Genomic DNA, 21,344 nt, shown 5'->3' with positions numbered 1-21,344 from the left:
ATTTTTGCATTTACATTCAAAACACTTTTTAAGCATTTTTTTTTTCCACACAAAAGGGGAATGGTGCAAATATGCAAATACGTAATGACTTGTTATTTAAGATTCTAGATTCAAAGGTTTTCATTGTCATCTGCACAGTAGCTACAATTACGGCAATTAAAGTCTTGTCTTGTCCCAGGATCCTCCAACTATGCAATATATATATATATAAGACATAAATAATAAAACAAGTCAAAAACAGCAAAAGAATAGTGCAATAAATAACGGAATAGAAAAAAAATAGTGCAGGAGATTAGTGCAAGATCAATGTGCAAGTAATGCAGAAGTGATATTCAAGTAAAATAGTAGAATAAGATGAGCTAAAAACAGAATTTAAAATACAATACTGAACTGATTTACTAAATAGTTCAAATTAAAAACAAAAAAACCATCATAAATACCATTTTTTGTTTTTAATAAAAAATGCGCCTGGCCTCCAGGCTGCTGTTGTGCAGCAAGGAGCTGTGAGTAATGTGGGTCACATGACACAGTGTGGGTCACATGACACAGTAGAGGAAGAGAGTTTGAGACAACAGCACCTCGGCCCGGCTGCTGCTTTAAGACAGCTGTGTGAGCTCTGAGACCTGTAAACACTTGTTTTTTTAAGGAAATACACCTTACTCGGATTGTTAGCCATATGATTCACCTATTTATTGTTTTAAACGGATAACATGACTGCCGCAGTACACCGGGACTCATTAGGTAATGTAACAATCGTTTACTCCACTGTTAGTCACGACCCATTTGTCTTTCTACAAGTAGAGATCATTCTGTTTACCTCTAAACACGTTTGTTGTTTCCCTGCTGATTACAAGCTAGTATTAGAGCTGCGACAACACAACATGTAGGTAACGACAAACAGTGATGAGATGTAATGTATGGAAGTACATTTACTCAAGTGTTGTACTCCACTATCATTTGGAAGCCAATATTGTTTCCTTTTTACTCTTAATACATTTATTTGACAAAATGAGATACTGGTTATAGGATAAGATATTCATCAGCAGTATACAAAGTAGTTAAAACTAGCTTAACCTTAACCAGCTTTAATGAACACATTAATGCATTTAAAAAAATCCAGTCATTTCATATATGATCCTACTTTACTACTTTAAACTGAAGTATATTTGTAGGCCAATACTCTTGTAATTTTACTTAAGCAAGATTTTAAATGCAGTACTTTCACTTGTAGCAGAGTAATCCTACACTTTGGTACTTCTAATTTTACTTAAGTACAAGATCTAGGCTATACTTCTTCCTCTTACTGTAAATCTGCTCTGTCATCTTCTACAGTAGTCCTTTTTTTATCAAGTGTGTTTCCCCAAACTGCTCTGTCAACATCAGGTTTTTGCTGCGATGACTCAATACTGTAATCCTTGTTAACCAAGTTGGATTTCCTCCACAGGTTGTGACTAAAAAAAGAAAACAGTATTTAGTCAGAGATGTAACTAGACAACAATAAAAGAAAGGTTGTTAGACATACCCTCCTTTAGATTATTATACACCAGTAAGTCATCACTTATAAATACCAGTCAGAGATAGGTATTACACTATTGTTCTCTCCAAAGAAATCCTTGTAATGCAAAGAGTTTGTCATTTTACAAAATCAACTCAAATACAGGTATTGTTTTTAAATTGTTGATCTAATAGCACAGTATAGAAATAGACTACATTATTGTATACTCTTATATTTGTTGATTAACAGAATGTTTAACTATGGTAAATTGTTGTTTTTTTCAAAGCTTTTATCAATTTTTAAAACATTATAAAATAAGACATCTGAGTTTAGACTTTGGAATGAATCAAAATAAGATATTAAATCACGGGACATTTAAGCATGCACCTTTTATTTGAATGAGCTGATTTACCATCACTGATGTAAAATGAGACAAAGGTTTTGAAGAACTTGCCCCAGTTTCAGATATTGATGTTGGGTTTGTTCTTGGTCACCCTCCAGTCTATTAAGACCCAGATGCTACATCACCATTCAGCAAAGGCCCAACTCCTTCATGCATAATAACAGTTTCGTCACGTTACATAATCGTGTCTCACGCATGGTTAAGTCTGTAGGTTTTTTTTATGTTGTTGTTCTGGGTTGGGCGAAGTATAACTTCACAGATTATTGAATTCCTCTGCACTTTGAAATGATTGTGGAAGTTTATTCTTATCCTTAAAAAGATTATATTTAGGGCCAAGAAAGGTCTTAGTTCATGTAGACAAACAAAAAGATTAAGCCCTGCTTTATGTAGCTTTTCACACAGTATGTGTTCAGTAAGGGCCTATGGTGATCTGTGATGGCTTTACATCAGTGCCCCCAAAATTGCAAAAATGTTTTTTCCACCCACCTTTTCAGGATAATCCTCCACCTTTACTGCGACCCTGGGTCTACTATAAAAAAGCTATCATCTCTCTCTGCTAAAAATATGGTTGCGTTGGAATTTTTTTAAATATTATTGTATTTGGAACAACTATTCAATATTGAGTTTTTAAAAATATTATTGATTTACCTCCTTGCTGCCCCCAACAGATATTTCATAGATGCATATTTTAAAACTTTGCCACATAAAACGAAAGCTATGTCCACTAAATCACCATTCATAATTAGGGTTGAGTGACCTTTCACAGCCATATCATCAGGTCCTTTTTTCCCCCTGAAAATGAATCTCACAGTTTGTAGATTCATTATGCATTTCAGCTAATACTAAGTATAACCTCCAACATGCAGATACCAAGAATATCAATGTCCCATCTTTTTTTTGTTCAAGGTGTTTCCTTTTAACTAAAGCATACAATAAGAGGAAGTTTTGGTCTCTACACCTGTGGGTGGCCTCTTGCTGCAGCCTGCCAGACTACAGTAGATAAGTGCAGATACAAATGTGTTGACATATTCTCAGTGACGGTGAGGATTTAATCTGACAGCCTTTTACTTTGGTGTTTTTGCTAGTACTCCAAAGGCAACTGTTAACCGGGAGAGCCAGATATTTCACAGCTTTACTCAGCTTGTGTCATATTTGGTGGCAAGGTCGATGGCCCACTTTTGTTTCTACTATTGCTATCCACCGTGACGATCGACACACTCCTCTGATCAAAGATATGTGTGCTCTCACGCCTGTTGTCTGCACGAAATGTGAGGTATTTGGATTATTTTACGGACACATGCAACCACTGTCAAACCTAGGGTGTTTGTAGTTCATTAAAATCTCAGTGACATTTAGGCTAAGAATTCAAGTTCCCACAGGTTAGCAACCGGTGTCATATTATGTAGGAAATTATCGCTACAAACATATGAAACCATGTAGGAAACCACGTGTGGTTATGGTGAAATCTCAAGTTTCATTTGATTTATTACGGGGAGTCTAATTTAGCTTACAAACTTTAGGCAGAAAACCTAAAATGAGTAAACTATAGTGAATACTCAATTCTTAAGCTACATTTTAAGTCTTTACTTTGATTTATTAAGGTTCAAGGTTCAAAGGTTCAAAGGTTTTATTTGTCATATGCACAGCAGATACGTAATATGTTGGCAATGAAAATGTTATATCCCAGGCTCCTCCAACAACTCAACATACATAGTGCAAATAAGATAAATAAAATAGTGCAAAAATTAGACAAGAAAATATATACAACAACAATAAGGATGTAAATATATACACATGTAGAATAAATTAGATTGCGGTTCCACAGAATATCACCTGACAATAGTCATGCCAGTCTGCAACGTTTGTGTTTAGTGTTGAACTTCCATCTGGTTTACAGTGAGTGCTGACTAACATTGAATACATGAATATATTTCTCCTGTTTCACTTCACTTTCCCATTAGTCAACTCTTCTAAGCTAAAGGTTAGCTCTGCTGACAATACTGCGTCTGTTGAACCTGGATTCCTCCTGACTCTGCAGTTTATCTGACCATTAACATGCTGACGTTGACTGCCCAACAAGTAATTTCCTAAGGGAAGAACCTGAGTTACCCCATTCTTCATGTTTCTCTATTGCAGTCTCAAGCAAGCTCAAAGCATGTGACATATATTAAGCATGATTAGCCTACTTTCCTAAGAAGAGGTCAGTTTCTACTAATACATGACACATTCACCAGCTTTGTCTCTGACCATAAATTGAGTTCTCTATGTTGCCATCTCTGATGTTTTTAACAGAGGTTTTGAAATGAATTTAAACTTAATATGTTTAGGTAGTCTCTGGGTACTGAGATTGTCTATTCAAGAAAGACACAAGAATAAGAAACAATCACAGTCGGACAACACACAGACAAGGCAAGACGAAGAGTTATGTAAAACATTTATAAGCTTTAAAAAAAAAGATAGCTTTTATAGCTAGAGGAGGAAGTTTATTTTTGGAATTATTGTGCAAAAATTCTGAGATGTCACTGTGGAATGTTTGCCCTGGTGACGCCCTGTGTCTTCCACCGTTGCTTTGAGGCGTTGTTTTTATCTTTTGGTTGTTACAGCCTCTTAGTCGGCAACACATTTTCTCACCACAGCAACAGAGACTCCTATATGAATTTAGGGAGTGAGAATATTCTATTTTGGCTATTTATGCACCCTGTACTAAAGAGGACAATAAGTCCTTGTGGCTTGGAGTAAAGGGTTGAATCACATGTGCAGCCGCAATGAGCACATGTTTCAAAGCGCTAGAGGGCATAGAGAGGAGTAAATCCATACACATTGCGAGGCAAAAAGAGAACGTGTCACACTGAGGTGAAAGCTGAAGAAAGATTGTTCAGGCACACTCATGACACAGAGGAGTGACGTTTTGCATTAAATGGCAAGTTCTCAGCTTACTCATTTATAATTTCATGTGATTCCCTCTCTGTCAGTTATAGTCACAACTGTTGTACTGCACAGTAGAGACTCTAGTCCTGGTGTTTGTCCCTTAGTTTGCAGGAAGTAGTTTCTTGTATTATTTCTGTATCAAATGTTAATGTATTAGCATGCTAAAATGTGCAGATAAGCAAACACATTTAGCCGAGGAGCTATTTCACAAATCCAGAATTGTCCTCGGTCCGTTCAGCTTGTGCATTAGTCATTTTTAAGACGATTTCCCCATCAAAGATTATCAAGTGTTTTTTATCTGATCCAATTTTGCATGAGAAAATAAACGTTCTTTATTTTCTTTCAGAGCAAGAAGGCCTGTCGGACTCCATGTCTCCCTATGGCTCCACTGAAGGCAGCAGGGAGCATGACCATCAGAGTCACAGTCATGGCAACAACAATAGCAACCATCTGTTTCCCACGACTGAGGCAGGTCATTGGGTCAACGCTGATCAGGAAGAGGAGGCCATTCGCAGGAAGTTAAAATACTTCTTCATGAGCCCGTGTGACAAATATCACGCCAAGGGCCGTAAGCCTTACAAGCTGATCCTGCAGCTGCTAAAGATCATTATTGTCACAGCGCAGGTACGTCAGAAGTTCTCCATCTGTTATTTTATTACAGTTTTACTACTTAAGTGTAAAATATGATAGAATAATACTGGCTATTCACATGTTAAGGGATTTAATCCTAAATCCTTTCCTCTTTGCTACAGTTAGTGCTGTTTGGCCTCAGTAACCAGGTCGTGGTGACCTTTAAGGAGGAAAACACTATGACCTTCAAGCACCTCTTTCTCAAAGACTATGACGAGTCATCAGACGATTCCTACGCTGTTTATAAGCAGATCGACGTCTACGACCAGATCTTTTACACTGTTAAGCAGGTAATTGTATTGTCCTTTGCGCTATTGCAATAATGGAAGTTGTTCTGAATCTTTTTGAATCACAGTTTGCTATTGAAGAGTTTACCTTGAACCACAGGGTTAAAGCGGGGGGGGGGGGGGTTTCTAAGGTACTTTGATAAATATCGTCTAGGGAAAAAGAATGTTTGTGCAAAGATATTTCAGACTGGAGTAAACCTGTGGTCTGACCTGCTTCTCCATCACTGGTTTGGATTGTAGATGCTCAAATATAGATTTAATTTAAGAATAATAGAACGACTATAACTTAAGTTACAGATCAAAATATGATTTGGATGCATGGTGGTGTTAGAGAGTATTTGATATGGCCCCACAACAACTCCTGGGTACACTGCTCTTCAGTACTTGGCTGCCTGCTCAGTTAAATCTCATCCTCTCATTCTCTCCACAGTACCTGTCCTTACCAGAGACCACAGTGGGACGCTATGCATACGTGTACGATGTTGGTTACAACGGCAGTGCGCTCTCCCTCTGCCAGCACTACTACAAGAAGGGAAGCATCGACCCAGCCAATGACACGTTCAGTATAGACCCTCACATCAAAACAGGTACATCAACTTCACTGCTGACCTATGGCTGCTAACAGTGCTAACAGTGTCTGAAGTCTGTGATCAATGCTCTCTTTGACTTTTAAAGTGTTGTTTCTTTGAAAACAGCAGTTAACATAAAATGGTGGGGGCTGGAATAAGTATGAACAGCATATCCAAAGAGATATGTACCATGGTATAAGTTTAGTTACACCATTTTAATTGAGTTTACTGGAGTTTAATTGTCACATCGCATGACATGCATTTGTGCCAGTGCTTTAACACAGTGATTCTTAAACTAGGGGTCGCGACCCCAAACGGGGTCGGCAAAAACTTCCGTGGGGTCGCAAAATTATTTGTTACTTCAGTCGGAAATTAGCTGTTATAACACCTGGTGAAACAACGAAAAATAAAATGTCAATACAATGAAAATCTGCCTTTTTCTCATTCCTACACGCTGTTAAGAGGGAGAGAGAGAGAGAAAAAAAAAAGTTGCCCAGCTTTAAATGGCGTTTCGAATCGTTTATTGGTCCTATGATAGAAACAATGTAACAATCTGCGCCCACTGTTCAAACTCAATTTCTTCCCGGTTTTTTTACAATACGTCATAGTTAACTCGCCACGTTACTAGCCACGTTTGTGATACTAGCCACTTTTTTAGCCACTAGCCTAGTTATAACTTTCATCAAAAATGGACAGGTGGCTGCTAAAAAACAATGATTTGAGCTCAGAAGTGCCATCTACCTCCAGTTGTGCACCTACTCCTCCGCGATCCTCAGATGGGACAAGTTTGGCCGGTGGTGAGAATAAAAAAGACCCACCAACGAGGCGTCGCCGATACCTGAAAGAATTTCTTAAATATGGATTCACGTGCCAGGTAAAACATGAGCTCGACCACCCACAGTGTGTTATTTGCGGCGATGTTCTGGCACATGAAAGTTTAAAGCCCACAAAAATGAGACGACATCTCGAAAGCCGACATCCAGATGATGCTCAGAAACCCATGACATTTTTTTTACGAAAAGAAGCTGCGCTGCATGGGCAAAAGACCGTTGTGCATAGCCAAGCTACTGTGCCCACCAAAGCCTTGGCAGCGTCATACAAAGTGGCCCACCTTGTAGCCAAAGCACAAAAGCCACACACAATTGCTGAAAGCCTCATCCTTCCTGCAGCAATTGCGATGACCACAGCAATGCATGGTGAAAAGATCGCAAGTGTGCTTAAACAGATTCCCCTCTCCAATGATACCATGTCCAAACGCATTAACGACATCGCTAATGATATGAAATGCCAGCTCATCGAGAGAGTGAAAAACAGCCGGTTTTCTTTGCAGTTAGACGAGTCTACTGACTTGACTAATGTAGCCCATTTAATGGTTTTCATTCGCTACAGTCATGACGGGAAACTGCATGAGGACATGCTGTGCTGCTCTCCGATGGAAGGAAGATGTACTGGTGGAGACATTTTTAACTGTCTTAATGGTTGGATGGAGGAGACAGGCCTGGATTGGGATAAATGCATAAGCATATGCACTGACGGTGCCGGGGCTATGATGGGAAAACACAAAGGGCTGAAAGCCAAGGTCCTTAGCGTTGCACCACATGTCAAGTTCACACACTGCATTATCCATAGGGAGGCCCTGGCATCCAAGACACTTGAACCCGAGCTTAACAATGTTCTTCAAACAGCAATCCAAATAGTGAATTCGATCAAATCGCGCCCTTTAAATTCACGACTCTTCGCCCTTCTCTGCCAGGAAATGGGGTCTGCACATGAATCCCTTCTTTTTCATTCAGAGGTAAGGTGGCTTTCACGGGGCAAAGTTCTTACACGCCTGTTCGAGTTGCGAAGCGAGGTGCGCACCTTCCTCTCAGACGTGCATTCCCCTCTTGCAGACCATCTCACTGACTCGAGATGGTTATCACGTCTTGCATACCTGGCGTGCATATTTGACAAATTAAATAGTCTCAACCTGTCACTACAAGGCCCCAGCACAAACATCCTGACCCTCTCAGACAAAGTGAATGCTTTCACAAAAAAATTGCAGCGTTGGGCAGCCCGTGCAGAGAGTGGGGACTTTGAAATGTTCTCGGAGCTGCACGACTTTTTGGAGAGTGACATGAATGCCAATTCATTGAAAGAGTCAATAACCTGTCATCTTCGTAGTCTCCTCGACAAATTCAATAAGTATTTCCTCACGGAGAATGTAGAGCCTTTTGACTGGGTACGACAACCATTCACCAACTGCTCCTCAAACAACCTGCCATCTGAGCTCGAGGATGCGCTGATTGAGCTGTCCAGCGACCGCACATTGCAGGCGTCGTTTGCCTCAAAAACTCTAGATGAATTCTGGCTGTCAGTTGTGCAGGAATACCCCGGGTTGTCCAAGGCTGCCATGGACATCCTCACGCCGTTTGGATCAACCTATCTGTGCGAAAAGACATTTTCGTCCCTGGCCTACATAAAGAACAAATACAGATGTCGTCTCAACAGCATGGAGGAGAATCTTCGTGTTGCTGTGAGCAGCATCGATCCCCGAATTGACCTGCTATGCTCGCGGAAGCAGGCCCATCCTTCTCATTGACATGGCGTCCGTATAAGAGGAAGTGAGGTTCCAATCATACACACTCTCTGTTGACTCTTGACTCCCGTTTGATTTGGACATTTGTTTCATTGCTTTGTTTGTTCCAGTTCTTGTTTGCGTTAATAAATTGTTGCCGCCCAGGCCTTTTCTTACACATTGCCTATTTGTTTTTGCTTGATTGACAGTCGTTACCATGGGTTTGCAATGCATAACGTTGTCCTGGCAACGCGATTTACAGCCCGCCCCCAAACAACCAAACTGCAGATGGCATTGCTGTTTCTTTCAAAATGTATGACTATCACTCAAATCATTGGAGACGCAAACTCGTAAATTAATTCACACAAAATCGTTCCTTTTCCATAAAATAATCGTCATACATTGTTAATTTGTTTGGATTGGAACAAAAAATCGGTTGCTACGGAAACGTGACGTCACACTTACACACTTTTGGGAAAGTGGGGTCACCAAACCTCTCCAGTTTTTTTTGTGGGGTCGTCAGACAAAAAGTTTAAGAACCACTGCTTTAACAGATCAGCTGATAACTCAGTCTCTGAAAAGCACAAGTGCATGCTTCCCTTTTTGCGAACAAACATATGAAAGTGTGAGACAAGTGCTGTAGAAGCAGACCACAAGAAAAACATATTTTTCCTAAAAAGGGCTACTTCATGCATAATGTGCATAAAGTGAGCATTGTGGGGATAAAGTATGTGATTCAGTGTGATTGAAAAAGTTTGTAGCGGCAGCAGCAGTTTGCCTCTGCATTTAATCTGGTTACAGAATCTGATCTGTGGTCGAACACCTTATCTCATATTTTTGGCTGATCTGAAATATGTGATAAAGACCACTTTTTCCATTCTTTGGTTTTTTCTGCAATGTGCTTTAATAGAATGCTCCTTGCAGAGGACCATTGAAGGGTTCAATCTAACATGTATTATCTTTACATTTGTTGTTATTCTTCAAACCAAACATTTTCAGTTTACTGTCAAAAGACAAGTAAAGACACCGGAAAATATTGACGTTCAGGAAAATGCATTCAAGAATGTGTTCTTATAATAAATGACTGCTGATTAATTGATTTTCAGTCGACAATGACAAGTAATCATTTAAGATTTGCAAATATGTGTTATTGTTATTTTTTTTCTATTTTGGCTGCAACAGACTTTACGAACCTGCTGTTTATATCCTGTAATGGCACTAGTTGTTGCACATAGTTTCTTACTTCCTCATATCATTTAGTTTTTTGGTACAATGTGAGCAGATTTAGAGGAAGTCAAAACAGTGGAAAACAACCTCACATTAAAATCATCCTTCACCTGATCACATGCATTTCAAATGATTGCTTTGATTTGCCATTTTTTACAATTGAGTTTTTCTCTCTCTTCGGGACATGTCAGTATTCCCTCACCATGACTGTTCTCTGTCTCCATTCCTGTCAGATTGTGTAGGTGTAGACCCGCTGGCCACACCTACAGGTCTGCTCTCCACCAACTACAGGAACTTTACGCTCAAGTTCCACAAGTAAGGCTCTCTTCAACTTTCTCCTTTTTTGGCCTCCGTTGATAATATTTATCTCTCTTGAGTATCTGATGATGACAGTCAACACGCCAACTGTGCTCCACACAAACAAACGCGAGCATGTATGAAGGACACACACATGTTCTGGTACCAAAACACACACAGATAAATGCAAAATGATTGTTGTAATTCTGCCAATATGAAATGCCTGTTTCCCTCTGAATAACCATCTGATTTGCTCTTCCTCTTTCAAGGCTTATTAACGTCACTATAGAGTTCCAGTTGAAGGCCATCAATATACAGACCATCATATATAATGAGATCCCAGACTGCTACACTTTTTACATAAGAGTAAGTAAAAAGGTCAAAGTCAAAGACATTCAGGTGACGGTTCAGTTCCCAGCACTAGTGAAGACCTCTTTTACTGAGTAATATATTTTACGTGAATCAGTCTCCTTTATGTGTACACTTTTTTTATTAACAAAACACAGACTAGCTATCTTTTTTTAACATAAATATGGAAAACAAAGTGAAAATGTGCAACTTGTAGAGGCATGAAAGTAGCACAGTATCACAACAATAGTAAAAATGCAAGGAGTAGCTAACTCTTAACATTAGAATTATCATATCAAATAAAAGAATAAAGCTTTTCTCTGAATTCTCAATGGTAGCTGCAGTCATGTTAGAGAGAAATGCAAACTATATTTTCTATTACTGTTTCAAAGGATATTAATTTTCTGCTGCTCCCTTTTCTTTTTCAGATAGTCCTTGACAATAAGGCTCACAGCGGCAAGGTGAAGATCCGGTTAGAAAACAAGGCATCTATAAAGGAGTGTAAAGACCCGAGCGTCTCTGGACACGGTGAGATGAAGGAGTGGACAGATAAGAGTCAGAAAGTAACATTTGACTAATATTGAAATGCTGCAACGGATGGAGATGATCATGAACCTGTAGTAAGCTTAAGGAAAGGTATTTTTTAGCTACTATCAGTCAAACAACAGGACAATTCATTGCCTGAAGTTAGGGTTAGAGTTAGAGCTACATCTGAAACCCTGCTAACAGCTCGGCTTCCTCCCTATGATCCTCCAGCTGAGAACTACACACGTGTAGCGTTTGATGTCGCTGTGGCTCTGGTGTGTATGCTGTCACTGCTGCTGTGTGGACGATCCATACTGCGAGGCATCATACTACAGCAGGTTCGTAAAGTCTGTTGCAGCCAAAATAAAGCAGAGTGAGCTTTGAATTACGGCTTTACAGTCACCAGTGCATGCACAATCATGAGGGAAATCTGTCAGCAGGCTGGGGATATAACAGTTTTGTATTTATTGTGTTTATTTAGTGTTTATGAATGCCCCTTAAATAAACCTTTCCGTACATGTGACCTCTGATGCTTCAAGCTAATTCTTCTCTTACCATCGTTGTGTGTTTACAGGAGTTTGTGCATTTCTTCAGGGAGACTCTGGATCGTAAAGTGTGCTGTGCAGATCGGCTGGAGTTCATTAACGGATGGTATATCCTCCTCATCGTCAGCGACATCCTCACCATCACTGGCAGCATCATCAAAATCGGCATTGAGTCTAAGGTGTGTCCTGCTTACCAGTAGTCCTTTAAAGGGGTTGTTGGGATTTTTTATGTGGGGTTAAATGATGTACTTCTCCATAGTCAGTGTTTTACGTTCAGTGGACGCCAGTTTGGAAAAAGTATCGACACCGAAGCTATGCAATGTACTGATGCGAAAGGAGGCAGCAACAAAATGTATTTTGAGCCCCCCAAAGAAAGACTAACCTAAAATAATCAGTGTATTGTGAACACTTTATTTAGAATATTTGTAAATAATTGACCATGCTGCCATACAGCCCTTTTGAGACAGTGAACTGGATTTATAATCTATGCTCTCTTTAAGGCTAGTGCACTCCCTTGAATAAAACAACAAATCTTCCTTGCAGAACACTAGAGAAACTTCCCTGCTGCTGCCTCTACCCATTAATGTGTTTTGGTAAATCTGAACACATCTTTATAAAGGCAAAGTCGCACAATGCCGTAAATAATAAACCAATCCAGGCATCAGTAGATGAGCAGCTACTGTGCATTCTCTGCAAGATAAAAATACTTTTGTGTTAGTGGCGGTAAAAGGTGTGGTGAGCTGTCTTTTAAGTATATTTTTTGATCTCCTGACAGACTATGTCCTCATACGACTTGTGTGGCATCCTGTTGGGAATCTCCACACTCTTGGTGTGGGTCGGAGTTATTCGGTACCTCACATTCTTCCAGAAGTACAATGTAAGTCACAGACACAACATGACAAATTGTGTAATTTGTCCAAAATGGAGAGAATGCTCCTGTTGATGGATTGGTGTGATTTAATTGATCCTGTTACCCAAGTTTCTGCTCTCTCTCTCTTTCTCTCATGTTTTCATTTGATCTGAATAATGTCTCCGTGCCTCCCTTAGATCCTGATCGTGACACTTAGAGCAGCGTTCCCCAATGTGATCCGGTTCTGCTGCTGTGTGGCCGTCATCTATCTGGGCTACTGCTTCTGTGGCTGGATTGTCCTGGGACCGTACCACGTCAAGGTGAACACCACTAAAACTGTTGTACACTGGTTTGTAGGGAAATTTTAATTATGTTATTTCTGTAATTATTGGCACAAAGAAATTGGCACATAAAAAAACTACCAAAATGCAAACAAGCATAAAAAACAGTACAGTCAAAATCTATTTAACAAAGCAAAGGCAGAAGCTGCAGCTTATAATAATAACAACCCTTTTTTACAATACATCAGAAACAACTTTTTCTACTGTCCCTACCATACAATGGTTGTCAGAGAATGTGTATTGCGACATGCTTAAGAGATGCTTTGCGACAGTTGGGGTCGTAAAGGAGGCAGGCAATTTTACGTGAGTCTATGTTAAGACCGTGACATGTTGTTGGGAGAGCACTGTGTGAATAAAAGCTACAACTACAACAACGACCCCTCATTATTCAAGAAGGAACTAATACGTTTATTACAATGGTACCATGTTATCCCTTTAATTGTTTGTAATTAAACAAGTAAAAAATCTTTTGAACTTAAAAAGTGAGCAACATTTTCCTTACATCCACTGCTCCATATTTCTGAAATACATTTCTTGTTGGTCAATGCTTAACCATAGTGCATGTTTTGAACAGGTTCCAGATAGACCTAGACTTTTTACTTTATCCATTTGTATATAAGTAAATACACCCATTCAATTCGCCTATATAACAATACCAGATTTAAAGGGAGAAAAGTTTCCCCATTGTCAATAACTGTTTAGCCCCGTTTCCATTACTTCTGCACAAACAAAAAATGACTGTGAAACTCTGAAGCTGTTGGCACTTCCACCAGTAGATGTCCTGAGTTAGTGAATGTTTGACCACTGTTGTTAATGTCAGATTTTGTCAGTTTAAACAGCATCAAGAAAGCTTTAATTACTGTAAGTGAAGGCTTTGCTAACCATATAAACAAATCATGTTTAAGAGGTTTGATTGAGCTCTTCTGCTTCCTGTCCCTTAGTTCCGCTCTCTGTCCATGGTGTCAGAGTGCCTCTTCTCCCTCATTAACGGGGACGACATGTTCGTGACCTTCTCGGAGATGCAGGAGAGCAGCACCCTGGTATGGCTGTTTAGCCAAGTCTACCTGTACACCTTCATTTCCCTCTTCATCTACATGGTGCTGTCGCTGTTTATCGCTCTCATCACAGGAGCCTACGAGACCATCAAGGTAGGATGTGACTTAAAACCAGGTCATCATTTCTGTTTTCCTAACTGCCAGAATGGAAAAGACACACTGCAAAAATATAATAGAACCTTAACAAAAAAGTGTTCTCGTTGATTTTTGCAGCACCAAACCCAAGGACCTATCCACATCACAGACCTCCAGGCCTTCATAGCAGAGTGTACGGACGCACCAAACTCAGGGAAGTTCAGAGGTCTGGAGACCTCACCATGCTCTTTCTTCTGCTGCTGTGACAGGTGAGCAGGCGAGGCACACGATCTATGAAGATTTAATAATGATTATGGAACAAATAAATAAATCAAGTGTATCCAAACTAAACCTTAGCAGGGTTAACAATAACAGACAATATCCATAATTGAAAAATTCAAACAATAGACCTTGAAATAAAATTAGGAAAAGGAATTAGGAGTTGTCAGGTGGACTAGTGGTTATGACACACACAACACAACAGGGTGATTCTGTGCAGATATTTGTTGCAGGTCACACCTATAGACTGTATAGTAAATATAATAATATTAATATATAAATATTTGATCTGTATCAGTTTATGGCCACACCATTATCCTTTCCCAACATAATGATATTTGTTTAAATGCATCGTCATTACATGCACACACAATCCAAACTGATATAAAGGCAATCATGTGAAATCATCTTTCAGCCTTATTCCCACATCATAGTCTATGTATTTTCATTTTCAGATTCAAACATTAAATATGTTTTGGTGAACATTGCCATTATGGAATTCAATATAAGATAATATATGTTAGTGATGTTAATTATAATGACTTAGAAAGATTGTTTAATCTTTATTTTATTTTTTTCCAGAACGACGTCATACGAAGATGTCCTGCTTGTGAACTGAAGTTGAACTGGGCGACCTCAGAAGCTTCACTACACCCCCCCTGCTGACCACAGGAAGACACTGCACACTCCTGACGCTTAATGCCTCTGTACCAACATGCCGTGCATCTGGGTCAAACCTCATCACTCATCTGAAGCATGAGCTGGACCAACGTTCTGTAGAAGGAAGTTGTTACTCCTGTCTTTTGTGTCCATGAAGAAGAAACTGGGGGCTGATGACGGACAGGACCTTGCTTCTGTACGGACAGGCATCACAGATGACTGAAGCACAGAGAATGATGTGTTCCTCGTTGGTTTAAAAAAAAGAGTACCGTTTTTATTCCAATGTATTTAATGAGGCACAATTTACTGAGTGGTTACAGGTGCCATGATGAAGACTGAAGTAGTACATACATGGTGCTGACTGTTTTTATTTTGTGTTTTTGTTTTTACAGTATTTCATAAGTTGTACCTCCTTGAAGACAGATTTCTTATACATATCACAAAACACAGCAAACATCCTATCTCATTTTCATACCCCCAATTACTCCAATACCATAATATCCCTCGCATATTATACAAACTCTTTGCTCTAGAAACTACTTGGCAGAAGATAAAATAGGACAAGTAAATTCATACAAAGATCGGAGGGCACTAGGAGAGTGCTGACCTCTGCCAAAGCTGTTTCCATAAGTGAAGAATAATGCATGTGTGTGTGCCATGATATGGATCCACTCCAAAATGAAATGTGTTCTTACTTAGCCCATGCTTAACTATGTCTCGGGGTTAAAAAAGAAAACTACTGGCACGATTTTTTATAAACTTGGTCCATTAGATTTTTATTTCTTTTTAGACAAACAAATCAATCATAAAAATATGGGTACCAACTTTGCATGGGTCATTTGGTAAATTCACCTTGTCATTTTTTAGAGAAGCCAGAAAAATATGGTAAAACGGGACCACAAGCAGATGTATACTGTGAGGTTTCGGATGTGGGATTGATTTGTTTTCTGTTCCCTGAGCCGCACCTTCTGTATAGAGTTTCAAACACTTTGATTTGTAGTTCTACTGCACAAGCGTCACGTTGCCTTCAAATGTGGATACTACTATTACTGCTTTTGTTGTACAGCTTGTGTGATGTATTGCACTCATCTGAGCATTCATCATTATTATGTTTATGATGAAGCACTCAGCATTGCCTTTGATTATCTACAACAAGGGTAGCTCTCATGGGCATGTTTTCTTTAATGATGCCTTACTTCATTCATTGTAAGGTTAAACATGTTAGTCCTAACCTTAAATTCTATACTGATTGTAGTCTACAAATTGTATCCGTTTTAAGAGAAAAATTACTTGAATCATCAGTCAAAGTGGAGCTGAGGTTAGGCTGGATAACAAGCAGGCAACTGAATGATAACAGGAACATAATTGTACTTCTGTAATAATGCCCTGTCATACTGAATCATCTTTTTCAGTCTGGTTGTTGCCTTCATAATGATGTCTTGTCGAAAGCAGTTGTCCAGTGACTTCATCTCTAGTAGAGAGTAGAGCCTTGATTTTTTTTTATACCTCATAAAGCGCACAAAATGAGTCTCAAACTCTCGATTCTTAAAGGTTTTTGAGAAAAATAGTTATTGTATAATTTCTAAGAGAGATTATCTCTGGTTCAAGCAGTAACAGGTTAAACAACAGTATTTTTTCGGGACTCTTATATTCAACATAATAAATAAGCAATGTCCTATTTAAGCTAAATATTCTGATGGAATTTGGATTTAGATGGAACGTGTACTAAATCTACCAATAGCCTTCACTTTAAATGATATGTCAGGCATGTATACATTATCTAAAATGACCTAGATGTTCCTTTCCTACAGTTTGATGTTTTTTTTACATAAAATCAGGACTTTAACTGTACAACATTAGAGACACTAGATGCCTGGAAATTATCTACTGGATCATCTTTGATAATAAAACCTTGTTTTGTTTCACTTTTTATCATGATCTTGTTTCATCTACAGTAACTTCACTTTGGTGCAGTTCCTATGGATTGTCAGAAGAGGGAGTAGCTGTATACTGATACATTTAACAATATGGGAAAGTATACAAGTATACAAACTACACTGCTTTGTTGGCTGGTGAAAAAAGCCATGTAAAGGTGTTATAGCTTTATTTTTACTTGGAAGTAACATTGAGATAAAAACTAAAGTGAGACAGATTTAAATGAAAGCATTGAACATGTAACCAGATAAGAACATCAGATCCCAACATCAATAGGTTTAGTCTTGTTTTTGTCAGGTTATCCAAGCTGCAGCTAGTAATAGGAACCATTTTTCTTTATTCTAAGTCTTTTAATAATTTAAAGAATTAACTATGATTCTTCAATCCAACACAGTCAAACACAGCTGCTTTAGTTGAGAGGCTGCAGAGTTGCTGGAGCTTGCAGAGAGGGGAAATAACATTTTTTTTCTGAGCAGTCCGATATGATGAGCTCATTTCCTGGTTATTGAACTTCCCAAGTGAGGCTTGGCAGTTGATGTAGCACATCTCTGCCTTCCATCCACTTAACCCTAATATCATCATACATTATGTACTGCTCTAACCACGCCTTGGTGGTTCATGTCAAACTGTGTGAGGGGGAAGGAGATGAGGATTCATAGTTGAATGCACTTCATAAATATGTTTCATGCCATTTTAAGAGGACATGATGTGTACATATGCAGGATTACTTTAACTACATGCCTTTGGTGCACAATTATGCCCTGAGTGAAAGTCTTGCTCCAGAAGCTGCTTATCAGTTGTAGTTTCAGTTTGCTGATGTCGGGCGTGGTGCTTTGTTGAAGATAGTTTGATCTCAGCTTGAATTCAAATGCAGTCAATGTGGCTTGCTGGTAGACATTCAGGTTATTTTATATTAACTACGCACCACAGATCGAAACTGCAAGCCTGCAGCTGCAGCAGTTTCGTTCTCCTGTCTTGTATCTTATAATACTGAGTCACCTGGCTTGCAGAGTGTGCTTAGTGCCACAGGCAGTGTGCTACATGGTGTGTGACAGATGTGTGACCAGACCACACCAAAGAAACATATTTAAACAAAACTAAGCCTACAAATAAAAGCACTATATAGTATCAGTCTATCCTAACTTTATTGTGGATATCTACTAGAACCCAGTTTTAAGCCACACCCCGGTGTAACAACATTATGGAGCAGTCTGAAATGGATGGGCAGGATGTGTGGTGAATATTGTAGCTTTTTCAGCACTGTGATATAATGATGGGCGCCATTAGTGCTGAGTTAAAAGAAGGAGCCCGACCTGTTTACTGACATTTGTGCTGTTGGATCTGCACCAAAGAGGCAGTTTTCTGTAGCAGACTATTGTTTCAGTTAAGCATGGTTTTATTATTGTTTTAAACAATTCAACAGCAAACTATGTTTAAATATAAAAGCTTACTAAAGTTTGGTTTAAGTTGAAGAAACAGTGAAAGGGAGAGGTTGGGTGTTCCCCTCGTGAAAGTCTGGCAGGCCACTGATGAAATATCTGCCACTGTCCTGTACAGAGCATGGATGGAGACGTGACTCCCACACTCTCACTCATTGAAAATGTGTTCACTGACAAATCCTATGTTGATGCTTTCTGGTTAGCCTTCATTCCTCCCTTCACTCAGAGAGTTTTAAATTTCTCTTTTGCCACAAGCTTTTCATTCTAAATATCTCCGTTCTTTCTCCCTGTCTGAGCTTTGTTGGCAAAAACAACAGTTTATGTCAGATGTCTTTATCCCATTCACTCTTTCTTCTCTCTGTGAGTTGCAATAGTCTTTGTATGTCTTCCTCCTTTTCATTGATTTCTATTGTGGTGCCTGCAGCTGCAGCTCAAAACAGCATTCAGCTTGCAGCTTTTGTGGGCTTGTACCATAGGGAAGTGGACACTGTGCTAAACTACAAAAGCAGAAACTTTCCTCATTCTGAAAGAATCAGTTTTATTCAGGCATAGCCTACTCCCAACTATCTAAATTTCAAGAAACAGAAAACCCTTTTGTGAAGAAGGAACAATTATTCATCATTCAAATTTGTGTCTCAAAGTTACTGCTACTTTTACTTTCACTTTATTTAAAGATCTGAGTAGAAGTACTTTCTCCAGCACTGTTAATTTCTACATCAATCACTCTCAGACCTCAGTTTTTTTTAAACAATTACATTTCTCCCAAAGCACCCCTAGGTGGCCCCGTAGCATACTCTGTTCCCCTTTTTTTCTCTTATATTCAAGAAAATACGTTTGTACATCAAACACTGTATACACACAAAACATTGACATCAGGGATACATAAAATGGTTACAAAATTAAATAATAAAATAAAGAAAGAGATAGTGATGACAAGATGGTAACATTTCAAGCAAAAACATTGATCAAATACTAATTTGGTTTTGCTTGCCTTCTTATTTTTTGTAATACTTTTTAATAGTGGAGTCATATTGTTGTAATTCTAGGGAAAAAATAGCAACATTTTATTAAGATTCAGTCCGTTTCTTCTTGTGAATGTGGGCCCCATACCACTCTTTTCTTTTTCTTTTTTTAAAGAAAATATATTTGTACATCAAACATTAACTACACACAAGAGATTGACATCAGGGATACACAGGTACACATCCATTTAGTTTTTAATATACGGAAATAAAGAAAGCGATATAAGGAAAATAGTTATAAAAACAAAATTAACATCTCAAGTAAAATATTTATCAAATGCTCATTTGTTTGTGATTGCTTTCTTATTTTTTTTATTTTAAAGTAGTAAAATTTGCTAAATTAGGTTTTGACGTCACAACGTTGACGTCACTCCTGCTTTGCATAATCACCAATCTCGCGTTGTTGATTGGATCGCCGGCGGGATTTAATCTGCATCTTTTTTATGACCCCCCCACGCTTCTTCTTCAAATCTGCTTCCGACTCCTCGGTCACTCCTCCCCGCCCCGGGTCCATCCTTTATGAAGCCTGTCGCCGCCTGCCGCTGTTCAAACGTGGAGGGAAGGACACGGAGAGGGACGCTCTGCTCCTGACTGCGTGGGGTTATTGTTAGTCGTGAAATTTACGGCTCTCTCGACACATTTAGTGCGTTTTAACCTCAGAGCTGGACCGAAAGGGAAGGACTGTTTGTTTCTTCTTCAACAACAGAGCTGGCTGTTTGAAGGTACGTTCAGTTCATTGCGTTGTAACATTGATTTAAGTTACACAGAATCCCCTTCTCGTTTCTTTGTGATATTTTAATCCGTAAATTACTACGAGAATTACGGTTTTGCTAAACGACACTCGTGCTCTTTTTCTGGCGTTAATTTGAAATGAATCACACATTATTTGTTTTGAAGCCAAACGCCCTGTTTGTGATGATGGATGTGTAACGTTAGCTAGGCTCTGGTCGGTTAGGGGGTGGTTTTGTTCTTCTCAAAATGCCATTTATTCAAGTGTACAGTGGAAACAAGACACAGCTGGCACGTTTAGTTGTATCGTGTTCAATTTATTGACTGTGCCCCTCAGCAAGCGTCTGCACCGTGCACCGCTATTGTTCTGTGAGGCTAAACGGGGCCTTTGGCTAAACCTGTGAGGATTCAGCGTGTTTGGTCACAGAGACAATTGGTATTATTAAAGCTCCACTTGATGGTTGGAAAAAACACCCAGAAGCTCTCATAACAATGGTGCAAAAAGTGGGGTCCAGCGACCACCTAAAGCTCATTGACAGGGACCCAAACATCACGAGGTTGGACACATGGGAGTTTAAAGTATCCCAAATGGTGTTAAAACGTTCTGTAAATGTCATGTTGTCATTCATTTTATGACATCAAGAAGGCAATGTTTAAAACAGAAAAAACCTACTCAACATTGCTCAAATTATAAGCAGCATGTCATACATCACTGATTTATTGATGGATAAGGACGTTTATCATTGAAGTAGATTGATTGCACCCAGGGCTTCCCGTCTGCACATCTAAATCCTAGCTTTTTTTTAATGCCAAGATAACCAGCATCTCTGTTTTCATTTCCATCCCTGCACATGGAGTGATGTCTTCCATGATTTGGCAGCAGAACAGGAGGAAAGGGACTGTCAGATGGCATCTTCTGCAGGTTTCAGTGATTCGGATTCAGTTTATCGTCCAGGCTTGGGCTCAGGGTCTGCATTTCATGAGCAATGTGTTTTGGGCTGCCTGGGTGTGGTGGGCAGATTTGGGGTATGGGAGCAGTTTGACAATCTCTCATTAGGGAGATTGTAGTATCTTGAACACCATCACTTGACTACTGTCAGGGTGTGTGTGTTGTTACTGAGCATTTGTCACCTGGCTGGGTGTGAAAC

The 21,344-nt window shown here is 39.2% G+C and overlaps 2 protein-coding genes across 3 annotated transcripts in view; both read left to right on the top strand.

The window, feature by feature from the left end:
- The first annotated feature begins 544 nt into the window (after positions 1-544).
- Positions 545-17,001, top strand: LOC134864777 (mucolipin-1-like). Of its 2 annotated transcripts, none has more exons than XM_063884013.1 (14): positions 545-741; positions 5,173-5,450; positions 5,579-5,746; positions 6,174-6,330; positions 10,330-10,411; positions 10,663-10,759; positions 11,170-11,269; positions 11,498-11,604; positions 11,841-11,990; positions 12,587-12,688; positions 12,859-12,981; positions 13,944-14,150; positions 14,271-14,401; positions 14,994-17,001. In XM_063884013.1, exons 1-14 carry the CDS (start codon positions 711-713, stop codon positions 15,028-15,030), a joined length of 1,770 nt encoding a protein of 589 aa, XP_063740083.1. In that variant the 5' UTR covers positions 545-710; the 3' UTR covers positions 15,031-17,001. The 2 variants fall into 2 exon arrangements, with proteins under 2 accessions (XP_063740083.1, XP_063740085.1); XM_063884015.1 differs by lacking the exon at positions 545-741 and adding an exon at positions 2,923-3,166.
- Positions 17,002-19,950: 2,949 nt separating this feature from the next.
- prr36a (proline rich 36a) overlaps positions 19,951-21,344 on the top strand; it is a 39,925-nt gene continuing 38,531 nt past the window's right edge. Inside the window, exon 1 of the mRNA XM_063883920.1 lies at positions 19,951-20,189. The gene's annotated coding sequence lies outside the window, so the exon portion shown is untranslated. The remainder of the gene's footprint in view (positions 20,190-21,344) is intronic.

This window comes from Eleginops maclovinus, chromosome 5 (genome assembly GCF_036324505.1).
Source record: "Eleginops maclovinus isolate JMC-PN-2008 ecotype Puerto Natales chromosome 5, JC_Emac_rtc_rv5, whole genome shotgun sequence".
Taxonomy (NCBI): domain Eukaryota; kingdom Metazoa; phylum Chordata; class Actinopteri; order Perciformes; family Eleginopidae; genus Eleginops; species Eleginops maclovinus.
Note: the sequence above shows the minus strand (reverse complement) of the source record. Positions and strands in the feature narration are given on the sequence as shown.